Raw genomic sequence first — 16,971 nt, forward strand, 5'->3', positions numbered from 1 at the left:
AAGAGGGACAGTGCTGCCTACCTGAGGAGGCTGAGGTGATGACTACAAGGGAGGATGTTTTGTGAGCCTAGAACCCCCTGAAATGTGCATTCTGTTCTTTAAATTTTAGGTTCAGCCATCATGGCATCACCAGATGAAATGCTGTCAAGACTAGGAGGCCTAATACTATAGTTGTCAAGAGCGTTGACATTGGGCTGGGGTAGCTCACTCACCTAGCATGTGTGAGGCCCTGGGTTCGATTCTCAGCACCACATATAAATAAATAAAATAAACATATTGTGTCCAACTACAACTAAAAAATTAATATTTTTTAAAAAAAGAGCTTTGACATTGGTCCAAGTTTTAGTGTACTAGCTGTGGGATAGGCAAGATATTTGCCTTTGCAATTCTCAGTTTTCTCATTTGTAAAATGTTAGTGGTTCTTATCTGAAAAATTTTTAATAGTAATCAAATGAGAACATACCCATAAAGTGCTTAGATCAAGGCCCACCACATAGTGACCAGTCAGCGGTAATGGGAACGGATTTATGTGAGACAAGTTCATTTTGGACATGCTGAAAGACGAGTCCCTGTTTTACAGAGGATTACACTCAAGCTTTAGAGGTTGAGTGGCTTTTCTTGAGTTACTACATCTATAAATAACTAGAGTTGCTAGTTAGACTTAGTATTCTTACTTCAGAAAAAATCCTGAAAGCTTTTTCCTCTTACCAGCTCTCTCTTGTTTTCTCCTAACCTTAAAGAACAACCATGTCATCAGAATCCAGCAAAAAACGGAAGCCCAAAGTGATCCGAAGTGATGGAGCTCCAGCTGAAGGAAAGCGGAATCGATCTGACACAGAGCAGGTGAGATCAGCCAGGTTGCCACGGTGCTGAGAGATGCAGCTTGTGCTGGGCACAGTAGTACACTCCTGTATTTCCAGTGACTCCAGAGGCTTAGTCAGGAGGAACACAAGTTCAGGGCTAGCCTCAGCAACTTAGTGAGACCTGCCTCAAAATTAAAAAAAAAAAAAAAAAAAGCAGGTCTAGGAATATAACTCAGTGGTAAAGTGCCCCTGGATTAAATCCTTAGTACCCCCCCCCCCCAAAAAAAAAAAAAAAAGAAATTGCAGCTATGGTCAAGCACTTACATAGGGGTTTGTGTCAGCTCAGGTTTGTATCTACCAGGGACAGTCCCATGGTGGTCTCTGTTTGACCAGGTGACTAGAATTTCTGTGGCCCCATAAAATCTGTGTGTCCACATCAGGTTTAGCTGAGCATCCCAAGAACCAGCAATCCTGTATTAGACATCATTGGTACGTACACAGTGTGATGTATGTCTCCAATTTCCTGATGGTCAGAAGACAGGAGCTTGACTACCGCATAGCTCTGGCGCTTCAGAGATGTTACATCCCCAAGTATGCTACTAAGATGGTACCAGAACCTTAAACCCACAGAACCTGTTCTGTGACCCGAGAGCTCTTGTGGTCAACAGGTGGTACTTCTTTTTGTCTTTCTGTCCTTGAGTCTTTCAAGCCAATTCATGACTTGGCTGTTTTTGTTTGGCTAGTTGGTTTTTTGTTTGTCTGCTTGTTTGTTTTAAGTAGAATCATGAAACACTAGCTTAAATTTCAATTAAAACAGGATCTGGGGTTGTGGCTCAGTGGTAGAGTGCTTGCTTCGCACATGTGAGGCCCTGGGTTCAAACCTCAACATCACATATAAGTAAACAAATAAAATAAAGGTATTGTGTCCATCTACAACTAAAATATATATATGTATATTTAAAAAAATTTCAATTAAAACACAGTATGGGCTGAGGTATAGCTCAGTGGTAGAACCTATTTTAGCATATGCAAGGGCTTAGTTTTAATCCCCAGCACGCACACACACACACACACACACACAAATCAAAACCAGAAAACAATGCTTTTAGCACTTTGTGATAGTTTTGTGTTGTATTATATATATATGTGTGTATATGTATATGTGCATGCATGCATACACATATGTATGCATGTGTATGTATATATGCACATATATATTGCTTTTGTGTGTTTTTCATTTAACTCATGGACAAACTTATAAACAGGTGCAAATATTAAACCTCTTTTTTGCAATCTAAAACTCATTGTTCAGTATGAGTCTTGATACATATAAGAAAGAATATTATGAAAGATAAAAACAATGCTTTTCTCTGATTTAGGAAATCAGATTGCTGAAGGACCTTATTTTTTTTTGAGTTTTGATTATGGCATTCTTGTCTTAGTTTTGATATTATAGTCTGCCAAAGCTTGCTATAACCATTTAAATATCTATCAGTAGAAATTTGATTAAGTGATTTCTGGCTTATCTCTACAGTGGACTTTTTTTTTTTTTTAACTGTAGATGAACACAATACCTTTAATTAATTAATTAATTAATTAATTTTTATGTGGTGCTGAGGATTGAATCCAGTGCCTCACATGTATGAGGCAAGCGCTGTACCACTGAACCACAACCCCAGACCCATACAGCTGTTTTGATAGAAATCTATATTTATTTTATGAGAAGTTTCACTGAATAACATGGACAATGATGATTCTGTCTTGCTTAAAAATATATATTTATTCATAGTATTCACAATGGAGTTGTTTGGGGCTGGAAAGTGAAATTATAGGAAGTTATTTCTTTCTTTCTTTTTTTTTTTTTTTTTTGGTACTGGGGATTGATTAAACACTGCCATTAGCCATATCCCCAGCCCTTTTTATTTTTTTATTTTGAGACAGGGCCTCACTAGGTTGCTTAGGGTTTTGCTGAGTTACTGAGACTGACCTTGAACTTTGTGATGTTTCTGTTCTTAGACACCAAATATGCATACTTTGTAATAAGAAAAAGAAGTTTCTGTTTTGAAAATAAAAACATTTGATATGAGAACCATTTTCTTTAGTGACCTAATTTGGGGCTTCATTGTTAATTGTACATGTTTAACAAGAGATCTCAGTCAAGTGTCTCTAGTCCCAACAGGGAGACTCATTTCTCACCTGGGGCCTCTCTCCTTGCCTTCACAGGAAGGTAAATACTATAGCGAGGAGGCTGAGGTGGACCTGCGGGACCCTGGCAGAGACTATGAGCTGTATAAGTACACGTGCCAGGAGCTACAGAGGCTGATGGCCGAGATCCAGGATCTGAAGAGCCGGGGTGGCAAGGATATGGTAAGGAATGGAACCAGGCAGACTTGAACCTGGTAGGTCTGTGCAGAGGGGTAACTTTTGCACCTACTGGGGCCCTTCTTGATCTTGATCTTCTGTTCTAGCCATAATCAGGTGGTTGGAGCCTACAGACTCCAGAGCTGCCTATTAATTAATTGGAACCTGTCATCATTACCTGATTACCCGTTATGGTAATGAATGTACAGGATAATTATTTTTTAAAAACTTTGATTTGATCTTTCTTTGACATAACATTTATTGCATAAGTAGCCAGCATTTTTGCTTAGTGCTGATAAATGATAGTACATATCAATTCCCTTGATGTGATAGCATGAGTATGCATAAGTAAATTGGTAGAGACCAAAAATGAAGTTTTCGTTAATGTTAAATGAACAAACCAGACTTTAGTGGCAGAAAAACTAAGTAATGTGTCTAAAAACTAGATAAATTAAAAAATACTTTTCATCTTTTCCCCAGGGATCTTATTTGTGCTTAAGCTGGCCAACATTACTAAAGTTATTACATCATATCTGTTTTATTGTAGCCAAACTTTATGACTATACTTTTGTTATTATCACTTAAATTATTCTGTAATGCTATTGATAGAGGTCAGATTTTGAGTCACAACGCTACTATTATGAAGTTCTCTTTAGGATCTTAGGGAAAGCTATTAATCGTGTATTGGCTGCACCTGGTCTATCTTTAATTCCTGTCACTTCAGTCTAAGTAGAAATTGCTTTTCTGCCTGGGAACCTTAGGCACTTCCTTTGTACAGTCATCCCTTCTGTTGGTGTTTCCCTCATGACAGTACCTGTGGTTTAGAGCTCCCCCTGGTGTCTTCCTTTGGTCCTGAATGGGGATGGGTCGGCAGCACCTATTCTTAGTGGTCTTTACCTTTTTCTTTGCCCACAGGCAATTGAAATTGAAGAACGAAGGATCCAAAGCTGTGTACATTTCATGACTCTAAAGAAGCTTAACCGATTAGCCCACATAAGGTTGAAGAAAGGAAGGGATCAGACCCATGAGGTAGAGTTGAAAGATTTAATGAATCCTCCTTCCTGCTTTTCCTCATCCCCTTCTCTATCTCCTTTTCCCCTTTTCTGACTTTGCAGATGCTCTGTTCCACCCCAACTTAACCTGCTCTCACCTTCAGCCTTGTCTTTCCTTCAGGCTAAGCAGAAAGTAGACGCCTATCACCTGCAACTACAGAACCTGCTGTATGAGGTGATGCACCTGCAGAAGGAGATCACCAAATGTCTGGAATTTAAGTGAGTTTGGGAACGCAGGGCTTTGATACACCTGGTCTATTGTAACTGCTTTTTCCTACATAGTTCAGTGTGAGCTAGTTTCTTTGAAAAGAAATTCAATGAGCTTGAAGGACTGCAGGATCTGGGAGAAGGGTGAATAGATCACTCTGAGTGGTAGAATTGTAAGCAGTAGTTTGGGGCTGCACAAAGAACCATAGAAGCCTCTCTGATCCTTTTGAGTTTGTGAGCTCCACAGTTGGTAAAGAGTGCTTCTCTGTCCCCAGCAGGAGCCTTTACTTTACCAGTTTGATTCCTGGGCACATTATATGGGAGCAGGTTTTTGTTTTTTGTTTTTTGTTTTTTTTTTTTTTTTTGGTACTAGGGATTGAATCTAGAGGTGCTTTACCACTGAACTACATCCTGAGTCTTTTTTGTTTTTCATTTTGAGCCAAGGTCAGTACAACTTTTCCCTCAGTCTCCCAAGTTACAATCCTCAATCTCCCAATCATATCCTTTTAACATTTTGGCCCAGTTTTCCTCTCTGAAAGCACAGCAGTTCATTTTTGCATATGAATCTTATTCTTTGGACCTGAACTTCTTGCTCCTTAGCTATATTCAGGTGAACAATCTACAGTTTATTAGTAATCTTAGGATGTGATACCTCTTGGCAAAACCAAGCTGAGAGATGAGATAGAAGAAGGAGTAAATGGGAAGAGAAAGGAAGGAATTCTTGCTTGGAAGGACATTGTTCAAACTGAAAGAAGGCAGATCTTATTTGTAACAAACTTGGTATGAATGGGGACACATTTGACATCAGGGTCCAGCATATCTTTAGTGATGATAATGCGAGTTTTGTTGTTGTTTTATTTTTTTTTAAATACTGGGGATTGAACCCAAGAGTACTTAACCACTGAGGCACATCTCCAGCCTTTTTTTATTTTGAGACAGGTTTCACTGTTGCTTAGGGCCTCACTAAGTTGCTGAGGCTATCTTTGAACTTGCAGTTTTCCTGCCTCAGCCTCCCAAGTGATGATGCTGATTTTTGAGGTACATGTTACATATTAACACTTAAATACTAATAGAGATCTGGACTTGGTGGCTCATGCCTATAATCCCAGTAGTTCAGGAGCCTGAGGCAGGAGGATTACGAGTTCAAAGCCAACCTCAGCAAGTTGGACTCTAAGTAACATGGTGAGACCCTATCAAAATAAAACATAAAAAGGATTGGGTATGTGACTCAGTGGTTAAATGCCCCTGGGTTCAATCCTTGGTACCTGTGTCCCCACTCCCCCCAGAGAAAGTACTAATAAAAAATTTGCATCAGGGCTGGGGATGTGGCTCAAGCTATAGTGTGCTTGCCTGGCATGCGTGTGGCACTGGGTTGGATCCTCAGCACCACATATAAATAAAGATGTTGTGTCCGCCAAAAACTAAAAAAATAAATATTAAAAAATTCTCTCTCTTTCTTTCTCTCAAAAAAAAAAAAAAAAAAAATTGCATCAGTTAATACTATTGTACCATCGTCAGTTTCTTGGTTTTGATAGTGTACTATATTTATTATCATTGGGGGAACCTGGACAAAGAGTACACAGAAAATAAACTCTCAGTAGTTTGACACATAATATTTGTACATGTTTATGAGATACAATATGGTGTTTTGATTCATGTATACATTCAGTAATAATCAACTCAGAATAATTGGCACCCATGACTTTAAACTTTCATCATTTGTTTATGGTAAGTACATTCATACTTCTGTCTTCCAACAATTTGAGAAACTTAAAAGTTCATTGTACTTAACCCTGCTATACTTTTAGAACACTAGAATTTTTTCTTCCTATTGAACAATAACATTGTACCTATTGATCAACCTCTTCCTCTCCCCTCTCAGTACTATGTTAGAAACTTCTTGTGAATCTTAAACTTTATCAGAATTTAAAAAGTATGAAAACAAAATAAAAGAATACAATGCACCATTCCATAATCATTGCTCAGATGGAAGCTGACAAACTCAGAATGCGGTGGAATTCGGGCCTGTGGGGCAGTAGGCAGCCATGTGAAAAGAGCTGTAGTTAGATAGCCTGGGTCCATGTCTGAGCTCTACTATGCACTGAATAAAAGCCTCCATCTCACTTGAAAAATGGAGATAAAAATCCTCACATCCTAGAATTGTTATAAGATTAAATTAAGTGAAGACACATATATAGCGTGCTAATTATTTTTTTTTCTGGGGGGTGGTTGATGCGGTATTAGGGATTAAACTTAGAGGTATTTTACTACTTACTGAGCCACATCTTCAGTCCTTTTTTATTTTGAGACAGGGTATTGCTAATTTGCCTAGGGCCTTGCTAAATTGCTGAGGCTGGCCTCAAACTTGTGTTCCCCTCTGCCACAGCCTTCTAAGTCCCTGGGATTACAGGAGTATACCACTAGCTGGGTGTTGTGGTTTATGCCTTTAATCCCAGTCAGCAACAGCCAGGCACTAAGCAACTCAGTGAGACCCTGTCTCTAAATAAAATGCAAAATAGGGCTGGGGATGTGGCTCAGTGGTTGAGTGCCCCTGGGTCTACCCTGGTACCAAAACACAAAACAAAGAACAGGAGTGCACCACTGCGCCCAGCTGGTGGGTACTAATTAATACGTAGTAGTTGCTGACCATGGCCATGATAATGTGGCCTGATCTGAGCACTCAACTTTGTTAATGCATCAAAAAGTATTGGATTTATTTTCTTTTATACCAGTATGTCACTGTTCATGTAACAATTAAAAGCTTTTATCTTTTTTACATCTGGTTCTGGCATGTTGGATCTCCCTCCCTCCTATACTTATACTTAGTGTTTTGAACTTACATTCAGACTCTTACGTTTATTCTTGTTCCATGACATGTCCTGCTTTCAACCTGACAGTTTAGGTCTAGGCTGTATTGATTTTGACTCTTAGCTCTCCTGTTCAACTGGGAGATATTTGTAAATTCAGTAAGAATCCTTTCCAGGCCTTTAGCTAATTCATAGATAAAAAGGTTGGACAGCATGGACAAGGATCCTATCGCATGTCACCAGTGACCTCTCATCATACTGAAACATCTGCTAATGAGCATATTCTGAAATTGGATTCCAGTATCTTGAGTAATTGTGGATTAGGGCTGAGTGAGTGCAGTTGAAGGGACTCCCAACTTAAGCCACAGTTTGGGTTCTTGAGAACAGCAGCTTGACATCTGTTTTCTTCCTGTAGGTCAAAGCATGAAGAAATAGATCTGGTCAGTTTAGAGGAATTTTATAAGGAGGCTCCACCAGACATCAGCAAAGCTGAAGTCACCATGGGAGACCCTCATCAGCAGACCTTAGCACGACTGGACTGGGAATTGGAGCAACGGAAAAGGTAGAATTTACTTTTTCTTGGCTTCTGCTGCTGCTTTGTTTGTTTGTTTGTTGCTGAGGGTTACACCCAGGGGCACTTAACCTCTGAGCCACATCCCCAGCCAGTTTTTATTTTTTTTATTTTGAGTCAGGGTCTTGCCAGTTGCTTGGGACCTCACTAGATTTCTGAAGCTGACCTTGAACTTTTGATTCTCCTGCCTCAGCCTCCTGAATTGCTGGGATTACAGGTGTTTACCACCATGCTTGGCTTCTCCTTCCTGATCTTCCTAACCATAGAGTGATAGTGCTTTGTCATGATCCAGGATCAGACAGCCAAGTACTGTGCAATTAGTAGAATAATCTCCAAGACTTTTTTTTTTTTTTTTTTTTGTGGAGTTGGTGACTGAACCCAGGACCTCTAGGCTAACACTCTTCCATTGACCTACATTCCCGGCCCTTTTTATTTTATTTTGAGACCAAACCAGACCAACCTCATCATGGGTGGGATTGTATTTGCTTAAGGTTATTAATAGAAAGTTGGAGTGGTGTTTTGGGTTTTTTTTTTTGTTTTTTTTGGTTTTTGGGTTTTGTTTTTGAGATGGAGTCTCACTGTGTTTTTCAGGCTGGCCACCACGTTGTGGACTCAAGTGATCCTCCTGCCTCAGTCCTCTGATTAACTAGGAGTATAGGCAGGAGCCACCACACCTGGCCATTAAAGTAACTTTTTTTAGGGGGGTAGTGAGGATTGAATCCAGAGACATTTTGCTGCTAAGCTACATACCCTTTTATTTATTTTTTTAAATTTTTTTTTTAGTTGTAGATGTACACAATATCTTTATTCATTTATTTTTATGTGATGCTGAGGATTGAACCCAGTGCCTCACACGTGTGAGGCAAGCTCTCTATCATTGAGCTATAGCCCCAGTCCCCCACTTTTTATTTGTTTATTTTTTTTAAAATTATTTTTAGTTGTAGGCAGACACAATACCTTTATTTTGTTTATTTATTTACTTTTATATGGTGCTGGGATCAAACTCAGTGCCTCACACATACATGCTCTGTAAGTGCTCTACCACTGAGCCACAATTCCAGCCTGCCCTTTTTATTTATTTTATTTCGAGGTAGAGTCTTGATGAGTTGCTTAGGGCCTTGCTAAGTTCCTGAGACTGGCCTCAAACTTGTGATCCTCCTGCCTCAGCCTCCTGAGCTGCTGGGATTACAGGCATGCACCATCATACACAGCAAAGTAACCTTTTTTCTTTAAAATTTCAATACCTGAGGGGCTGGGATTGTGGCTCAGCGGCAAAGTGCTCGCCTAGCATGTGTGAGGCCCTGAGTTCCATCCTCAGCACCACATAAAAATAAAAGATATTGTGTCCAACTACAACTAAAAAATATTTAAAAAAAAAATTCAATACCTGAGACCTAAATGTCTTTTGTACCATAAATCTAATTTTTGTTTTGCCTTTTCCCCCATCTTTAAGCATAATCCTGCAGCATCATATGCTTTCTGTTATTTTAGAAAGTTGTACAACATTTTAGTGTATAGAAAAATGTAACTTAAAAAGTCCTTTCCCCTTGTTGAACTTTTAGGTTATTTCCATTTTTGCTACCATAAATAATGCTGTTTACATATTAAATTTTTCTGTACTAATAAAGAGCTTTTCTTTGTTAACCATAAATAGAATGTTTTTAATCTGTAATGGAATGTTTTTAATCTGTAATAGAATGTTTTTAATCTAGGTCAAAGAATACAATATATATGTTTTTCCATACTGGAATTTTCATGGTTGCTTCTCTCCTGTTGCCTATTTGTACAAGAATTCTAGGGTTTTTGATTGGCACATCTGTCCTGTTTTTCCTTACATAAGCAGCACTTTTCTATACTTGCCTTTTTCTATAATAGGAGATATTCTGTCCCATTGGTCCATGTTAGACACTTTGCACTGAGTCTGGTTCTTAGGGAATTTACGTCTGTGTTTGAGCAGAGGGACCTGGACTGTCACTCCCCTGTTAAGTTGACTCTTTGACTAGATGTCTTTGGGCAAGTTAATGCCTCCTGGAACCTTAGTTTTCTCCTTTAGGGATAAGATCTTCCTGTGTTTGTATAAGGACTAAATGTGATAGTTCTTATAAAGAGTTCCCTAAGGGTCTTGCACATGGCAAATGTTGGCAAACATTAGCATTTAAAAATTTTTTTTTTAAATTATCAATGAATTTTTTATTTTATTTATTTATATGCGGTACTGGGGCTCAAACCCAGGGCCTCACACATACAAGGCAAGCACTCTACCACTGAGCCACAACCCCAGCCCCAAACATTAGCATTTAATTGTAGCTGCTATTATAGGTAGAGTCTGACCTGTTCTTCTCTCTTATTACAGAAAAAGGCAAGTGTAGAAAATGCTGCTTATGTAAAAAATCAGATGTACCATTCAAAAGCCCTAGAATTCTTGAACAAATATAAAAAATTACTCTAACAGGAGAGCAGCAACCATGAAAATTCCAGTATGAAAAAATATATATACTGTATTTTTATACCTAGATTAATTGTTGAGATGTCCCTTCAAGACATCAGGTGACAGAGCTCTGTTCATCCTCTCAGGCTGGCGGAGAAGTACCGAGAGTGCCTGTCCAACAAGGAGAAAATCCTTAAGGAGATTGAGGTGAAGAAGGAATACCTGAGCAGCCTCCAGCCTCGCCTCAACAGCATCATGCAGGTGAGGCCTGCCAGTCTTGCTTTTGCCTTTACCACTGCCCAGAGGCCACCAGAAGCTACATCGCCCTTTAGGCTTTGCCAGGTCTTACGCTAATCTGAGTACATAATAGGAATGTCTTATGTGAAGTCCTACCTGATTGTACAATAAGCTTGTGTCCTGCAGTAAAGAAATGCTTAGAGCTAGGATTGTAGCTCAGTGGTAGAATACTTGACTAGTATGTGAGGCACTGGGTTCAATCCTCAGCACCACATAAAAATAAACAAAGTATTGTGTTTATCTACAACTAAAAAAAACATTTAGGAAAAAAAAAGGGAAGAGAAAGAAATTCTGGCCAGGGGTTAAAGGGTAGCTCAGTAGTAGAGCATTGCCTCACATGCATGAGACACTGGGTTTAATCCCCAGCACTGCAATAAAAGAAATGAAGGAAGGGAGGGAGGAAGGAAGGAAATAAATAAATAAATTCTGGCCAGGTGGTTTTAGAAACATATATACACATGTAATGGGCATTTTCTTTATATCTAGAGCCCCCTCTGCACTGTGTCATACTTTTTCAGATTATATAAATTCAGTTAACCCCCTTCATGGTCCCCACTAGCCCTATAGTCTCTAGGCGCCTTTTTTTTTTTTTTTAAACCTAGGGTCTCACATTATACTAGGCAAGTGCGCTACCACTGAACTACATCCCTATCCCGTCTCAGGTTATCTAAACATGCTTCCTGTGGATGTCTGTTACATCCCACTGAGGAGAGCTCAGGGCAGACTGTTCAGCAGATCTGCTTACTTTGTAAAGAACTTGACGCATTTGAAATCCATTATGTTCCTTAGGAGGAAAAGTTCCCACATTACCTATGAAATAGATTGTCTTTCTATATAGGTGACCTGATTTTTGTTTGCTTTGTAAAGCTAGATTTGTTCTAAAAATTGTTATGGTTTTATGAAGCAGGATAAATGGTAATATGGAGGAGCTTTGTAAAAGGACCCTAGAGAAATTATAAATTCACTTTTCCCGGACTTGGCAAGACCTGCATTTCCTCTCTTCAACTGTAGGCATAGAATTAGAATTGTTAACAAAGATATTTTCCAGTAGCACTAAATAACCAGAGAAAAAGAAAATGGAAATGAAAAGGTTTCGTTGTACTCAACACTCCAAATCCTCTGCATGGTTAAATTTTCTTCAGTTAACTGGACACAGTAAATAGGATCTAGGTTAAATAAACTTTTTGTGTAGTATAGCCTTTCTTTTTAAAATACTGGTGATTAGAACCCAGGGCCACTTAACTACAGAGCCACATCCCCAGCCCTCCACCCTTTCTTTTTAGACGGGGTCTCAGTAAGTTGCTTAACACCTTGCTGAGGCTAGCCTCAAACTTGTGATCCTCCTGCCTCTGCCTCCCAAGTTGCAGGAATTACAGACATGTGCTACAATACCTGGCGTGTAATATGGCCTTATAGCTGTGATGGAAGTATGGAATGGCATACTACTGGTAGAATAACTGGACAGGAAAGAAACCTATTAATAGTATTAAGGGAAACAGATATAAATTGTAGAGTGTATAGTATGGTCTCATTTTTATGTTTTGATCTACAAAGAAGCTGTGTGGATTTACGTGTGTGTGTTTTGTGTGTGTGCTTAGAAGAATCTATATTTACACAAAACCATTACCAGTTACCTTTGTGGGGCTATAAACTGAGAGATTTTACTTTATAAAGTTGCCTACAACTTTCTGATACAACATACATATATTAATTTAAACAGTAGTTGGGTGCAGTGATGCATGTCTGTAGTCCTTGCTATTTGGGAGGCTGAGGCAGAAGGATCACTTAAGCCCATGAGTTTGAGACCAACTTGGCAGTATAGTGAGCCCCACATCTCAAAATATAATAATAGTAATCTTATAGGGCTGGGGGTTTAGATTAGTGGTAGAGTGAATACTTAGCATTCACAATGCCATGGGTTTATTCCCTAGCACCAAAATAACAGAAAAGCATACAGGTGTACAGCTGAATGAATATTTACTGAGCAAACACATCTGTATTGCCACTCCAAAATCAAGAGAGAGCATTACCAATTTTCTAGAGTTCTTTATTACCACTCTCAGACACTATTTACCACTCATAACCATTATCCCAACTTCTTACATAGCTAGTTTTGTCTACTTTTTTTTTAATATTTATTTTTTAGTTGTAGTTGGACACAATACCTTTATTTTATTTATTTATTTTTATGTTGTGCTGAGGATCGAACCCAGGGCCTTGCATGTGCTAGGTGAGTGTTCTACCACTGAGCCACAACCCCAGCCCCTAGTTTTGTCTACTTTTGAGTTTCATGCAAATAGAATTGTATATACTCTTATGTGTCTGACTTTTGTTGCTCAATGGTATGTTTGTGGAATTTATCTTTTAAAAGATCAGTAGTGCTGGACATGGTGACGCACGTCTATAATCCCAGCAGCTCAGGAGGCTGAGGCAGAAGGAATGCAAGTACAAATAGAACTGGGGATGGGGCTCAGTGGTCGAGTGCCCCTGAGTTCATCCTAGTACCGCCCGCCCATCCCCCCCCCAAAAAAAAAGGGAAAAAAAAGCTAAGTAGTACTCATAGTAGTTGTGCTACTTTGAGTACCAATTCATTTCTTTTTATTGATGTTTAGTATTTGATTTTAGTTAGTTTCAGTTTGGGGCTATTGTAAGTAATGCTGCTGTGAGCATTCTTACCTGTGTCCTTTGGTGAACCTGTATGTACATTTCTGTTGGATATACAGAGGAATGAAATTGTTGAGTCATATAGAATATGCTGTGCATATATTTAGCTTTGGTAGACACAGAATCAGTTTTCTAAAATGATCATACTGATTTATGGTAATTCCCACCAGCACCATATGAAAGGTCTGATTGTTCCATATCCTTGCCAACACTTTGATATTATTCTGGAGGGTATCTCATTATGGTTTTAATTTTCCTTTCTCTGGGAACTAGTGATGTTGAGCATGACAAGTCTTTTTCTTTTTCTGGTTTTTTTTTTTTTTTTTTGGTGGTGCTTAGTCTCAAATCCAGGACCTTACTTATGCTAGGCAAGCACTCTACCACTGAGCTTTATCCCCAGACCCTTGATGTTTACTTGATGCTGTTGGAAATGGTATATTTTCATAATTTCATTTTCTTTCTCTCTGACTGGTATAAAAAATACAATGGATTCATTTATTTGGCCTTTTTCCACCTATACATTCTTTTAGTCATGTATCACTTTGTGAATAAAAAACTGTATACAGGCCAGGCATAGTGGCACACACCTGTAATCCCAGTGACTTGGGAGGCTGAGGCAGGAGAATCAAAAGTTCAAGGTCAGCATCAACAACATAGTGAGGCCCTAAGCAACTTAGTGAGACTCTGTTTCAAAATAAGAAAGGGCTGGGGCTGTAACTTAGTGGTCAAGTTTCTTGGTTTTTGATCCCTAGTACAAAAAAATAAAAACTACATACAGTGGGCACAGTGTTGCATCCTGTAATCCCATCTTCTTGGGAAGCTGAGGCAGGAGGATTCCAAAGTTCAAGCCCAGCCTGGGTGATTTAGCAAGACTTCGTCTCAAAAAGAAATGGGGATGTAGCTCAGTGGTGGAGCATTCCTGGGTTCAGACCCTGGTACCCCAGCTACATACAATCGCAAAGTAACTGCATGTTCTTATGTGGGATCGGTTGAAAAAGAAAAAACAAAAACACTCTTTTTTATTGCATAGGCTTCCCTTCCGGTGCAGGAGTACTTGTTCATGCCATTTGACCAGGCTCACAAGCAATACGAGACAGCTAGGCACTTGCCACCTCCCCTCTACGTGCTCTTTGTCCAGGCTACTGCATATGGGCAGGCCTGTGGTGAGTATGGGGGCTGGATGAGGAGGAGGGCTATGGGAGGAGCAGCCATGACCTACTGAGTCATTTGGAAGTATTGCCTACCAAGGAGCTCCCCAGCCTTGCCAGAAGCTTTCAGGTGACGGATGCTACCTTCCCTCTGCACCACACCCAGCATGGCTGCTTTGACCAGCTGACCTGAGGCTGGACTCACCTAATGGGTATTTCAGAATGGATGGCTTTGAAACTTTCCTAAGCCTGTCTGGATGGCCCATGGGTGCAGTGTCCAGGAAGCCCCTTTGGGCTCCCAGGTGCTCACTCTATCAAGGCACGCTTGGCAGGTAGTCAGTGCTTCCTAATCTGCTTTGGGTGGGGGGTGGAGGGTGGTGCTTGTGAAGACAGGTCCTGGCCAGCTCTCCCAGGCTTTCAGGATGCTTCAAAACAGGCTGCATGTCGTTACAGTGAATTACCATGTGAGAAGATGTGTCCTCATTATGCTTAAGGGACTCTGCTAAGGTTTTGAGAAATTTTTGCTTTTGTCCTAATGCAGCTCCACCCAGCACCTAAACTTTTCTATCTCACCCCATCCCACTGCATTGCATCAGACAGACTTATATTGAGCCAGTGCATGCTCTCCTCCCAGCCACGGGCACCAACACATTACTGTCTCTTTTCTTGTGTCTTCCTGGTCCTTCTCATCTCCCTCCCCTTTGTTCTCCCTCCTGTTTCCATCATCAGCTCATATGAAATCCTCCTCCCAGCCCCCTAGACAGGGTGAGTAATTTTCTTTTCTTTTTGTGTTTAAAATTTATTTGTTTTTACTCCCATTTTGCCCCTACAGAATTCAAGCATTAACAGCCAGTGTGGAGCTTGGGATGGGACTCAGTGGTGGAGCACTTGCCTAGCTTGCGTGAGGCCCTGGGTTCAATCTCTATAAACATTTTTAAAAGAGAATGCTCTGTAATTTGCCATTGCTTGATGGGGGTGATCCAGTTGATTTGGGGGCGGGCTGTGATGGTTTGTGTATGGTTGTGGGAGATAAGGCAGTAGTCAGCTACATTGAGGGACTTTGCCTTTCTTCCTTAATGCAGCTGGGCAGCTGGGAGACTATTTCAGGCGTATGTGACTTTCTATACCCTTAAGGATAGAGGAGGGTCTGGGGCTATAGCTCAAGCTCTGGGTCTCATCCCCAGCACCACAAAAAAAAAAAAAAAAAAAAAAGGAAAGGTGCCTGACTTTGTAGCACTAGGCCCCCAGAGTTCCACAAAGAAGGACCCAAGGAGTCACTCAGTGTGTCTTCAAGCCAGGTATGTGAAACAGGCTGTTAACTCAGTTTTGAGAGAGTAAGCTCAGGTTGCACAGACCTGTACTTGAATCCTGGTTTATCTACTTCCTGGCTGTAGTTTCCAACTTCTCTGAGCCTTAAGTTTTTCATATCTAAATAGTTAAAATAATATTATTCCTTCTATAATAGGGTTGAATAACAACCTCCTACAAGATTGTTATGAAGATTAAAAAGTTTATTTCTTTTTTTTTTTTTTTAATCCTTTCCTCAGATCCTCAGTTTCATCAAAAAAAAAAAAAAAGTTTTTGTGTGTGTTTGTTTTTTGGTTTTGGGTTTTTTTTTTTTGTTGTTGTTGTTATTTGTTGTCCATGTTGGGATAGAACCTGGGCCTCACATATGCTAAATGAGCCCTGTACTACAAAACTATATCCCCAGCCTCAAAATTTAGTTTTAAGTCCAGGGAGGTGGCCCACGCCTGTAATCCCAGCAGCTAGAGAGGCTGAGTCCAGCCTCAGCAAAATCGAGACACTAAGCAGCTCAGTGAGACCCTGTCTCTAAATAGAGTGCAAAATAGGGCTGGGGATGTGGCTCAGTGATTGAGTGCCCCTGAGTTCAATCCCTGGTACAAACAAATAAAAAATACCCAAGTCTTAAAAAATATTTTTACTTTTCTTTTTGTTTTTGGTCCCAGGGATTAAGTCCTGGGGTGCTTAACCATTAAGCCACATCCCCAGCTCTTTTTAATATTTTATTTAGTGATAGGGTTTGCTGAGTTGCTTTAGGGCCTCACAAAGTTGCTGAGGCTGCCTTTGAACTTGTGATCCTCCTGCCTCAGCTTCCTAAATCACTGGGATTATAGGCCTGCGCCACCATTCCCAGCTTAAAAATAATTTTATAATTAAAATTATATAAACATCATTCAGTTCTTACCGCTCAACAGGGCAGCTACTACTTATTTAATCTCCATTTCGTAGATGTGGAACCTGAGACCAGTGGACCCTCAGAGTAGTGATTTAACTTTGCAGGCTATGTGCTCAGGCAAAGTAGGAAAGAGGGACTTAGGTCTGGGACTGGACTATAGCATCCAAATCCCTACTAAATGAGATGATGCCAGCCAGGTGCTTGGTGTCATGCAGAAGAGAGTAAGCACTTAGGTGAGAGCTGTTGTTTCAGGGTGGTAGACAGGTGTAGACTGGTTTCATTTATTTTTATTGTGTTTTTTTTGCCAGGGGCAGTGGGTACTGGGGATTGAAACCAGGGCATTCAACCACTGAGCCACATCCCAAGCCCCTTTTTTATATTTTATTTAGAGACGGGATCTCGCTGAGTTGCTTAGGGCCTCACTCATTTGCTGAGG

General features: G+C 40.0%; 1 protein-coding gene and 1 non-coding gene across 3 annotated transcripts in view; both read left to right on the forward strand.

Moving 5' to 3' along the window:
• Thoc5 (THO complex subunit 5) overlaps positions 1 to 16,971 on the forward strand; it is a 37,252-nt gene that overhangs the window by 1,142 nt on the left and 19,139 nt on the right. Inside the window, exons 2-9 of one of the 2 annotated variants that reach the window (XM_027956030.2) lie at positions 741 to 843; positions 3,027 to 3,170; positions 4,080 to 4,193; positions 4,338 to 4,435; positions 7,646 to 7,792; positions 10,376 to 10,490; positions 14,221 to 14,353; positions 15,068 to 15,103. In XM_027956030.2, coding sequence (XP_027811831.1) covers positions 748 to 843; positions 3,027 to 3,170; positions 4,080 to 4,193; positions 4,338 to 4,435; positions 7,646 to 7,792; positions 10,376 to 10,490; positions 14,221 to 14,353; positions 15,068 to 15,103 — 883 coding nt within the window. In that variant the 5' untranslated portion in view covers positions 741 to 747. The remainder of the gene's footprint in view (positions 1 to 740; positions 844 to 3,026; positions 3,171 to 4,079; positions 4,194 to 4,337; positions 4,436 to 7,645; positions 7,793 to 10,375; positions 10,491 to 14,220; positions 14,354 to 15,067; positions 15,104 to 16,971) is intronic. The other variant, XM_027956031.2, reaches the window with a different exon arrangement.
• LOC114108444 (small nucleolar RNA SNORA40) lies at positions 2,022 to 2,147 on the forward strand. The gene has a single exon (XR_003585474.2). It is a non-coding gene; the product is annotated as a small nucleolar RNA SNORA40 (small nucleolar RNA).

This window comes from Marmota flaviventris, chromosome 1, assembly GCF_047511675.1.
Source record: "Marmota flaviventris isolate mMarFla1 chromosome 1, mMarFla1.hap1, whole genome shotgun sequence".
Classification (NCBI taxonomy): Eukaryota; Metazoa; Chordata; class Mammalia; order Rodentia; family Sciuridae; genus Marmota; species Marmota flaviventris.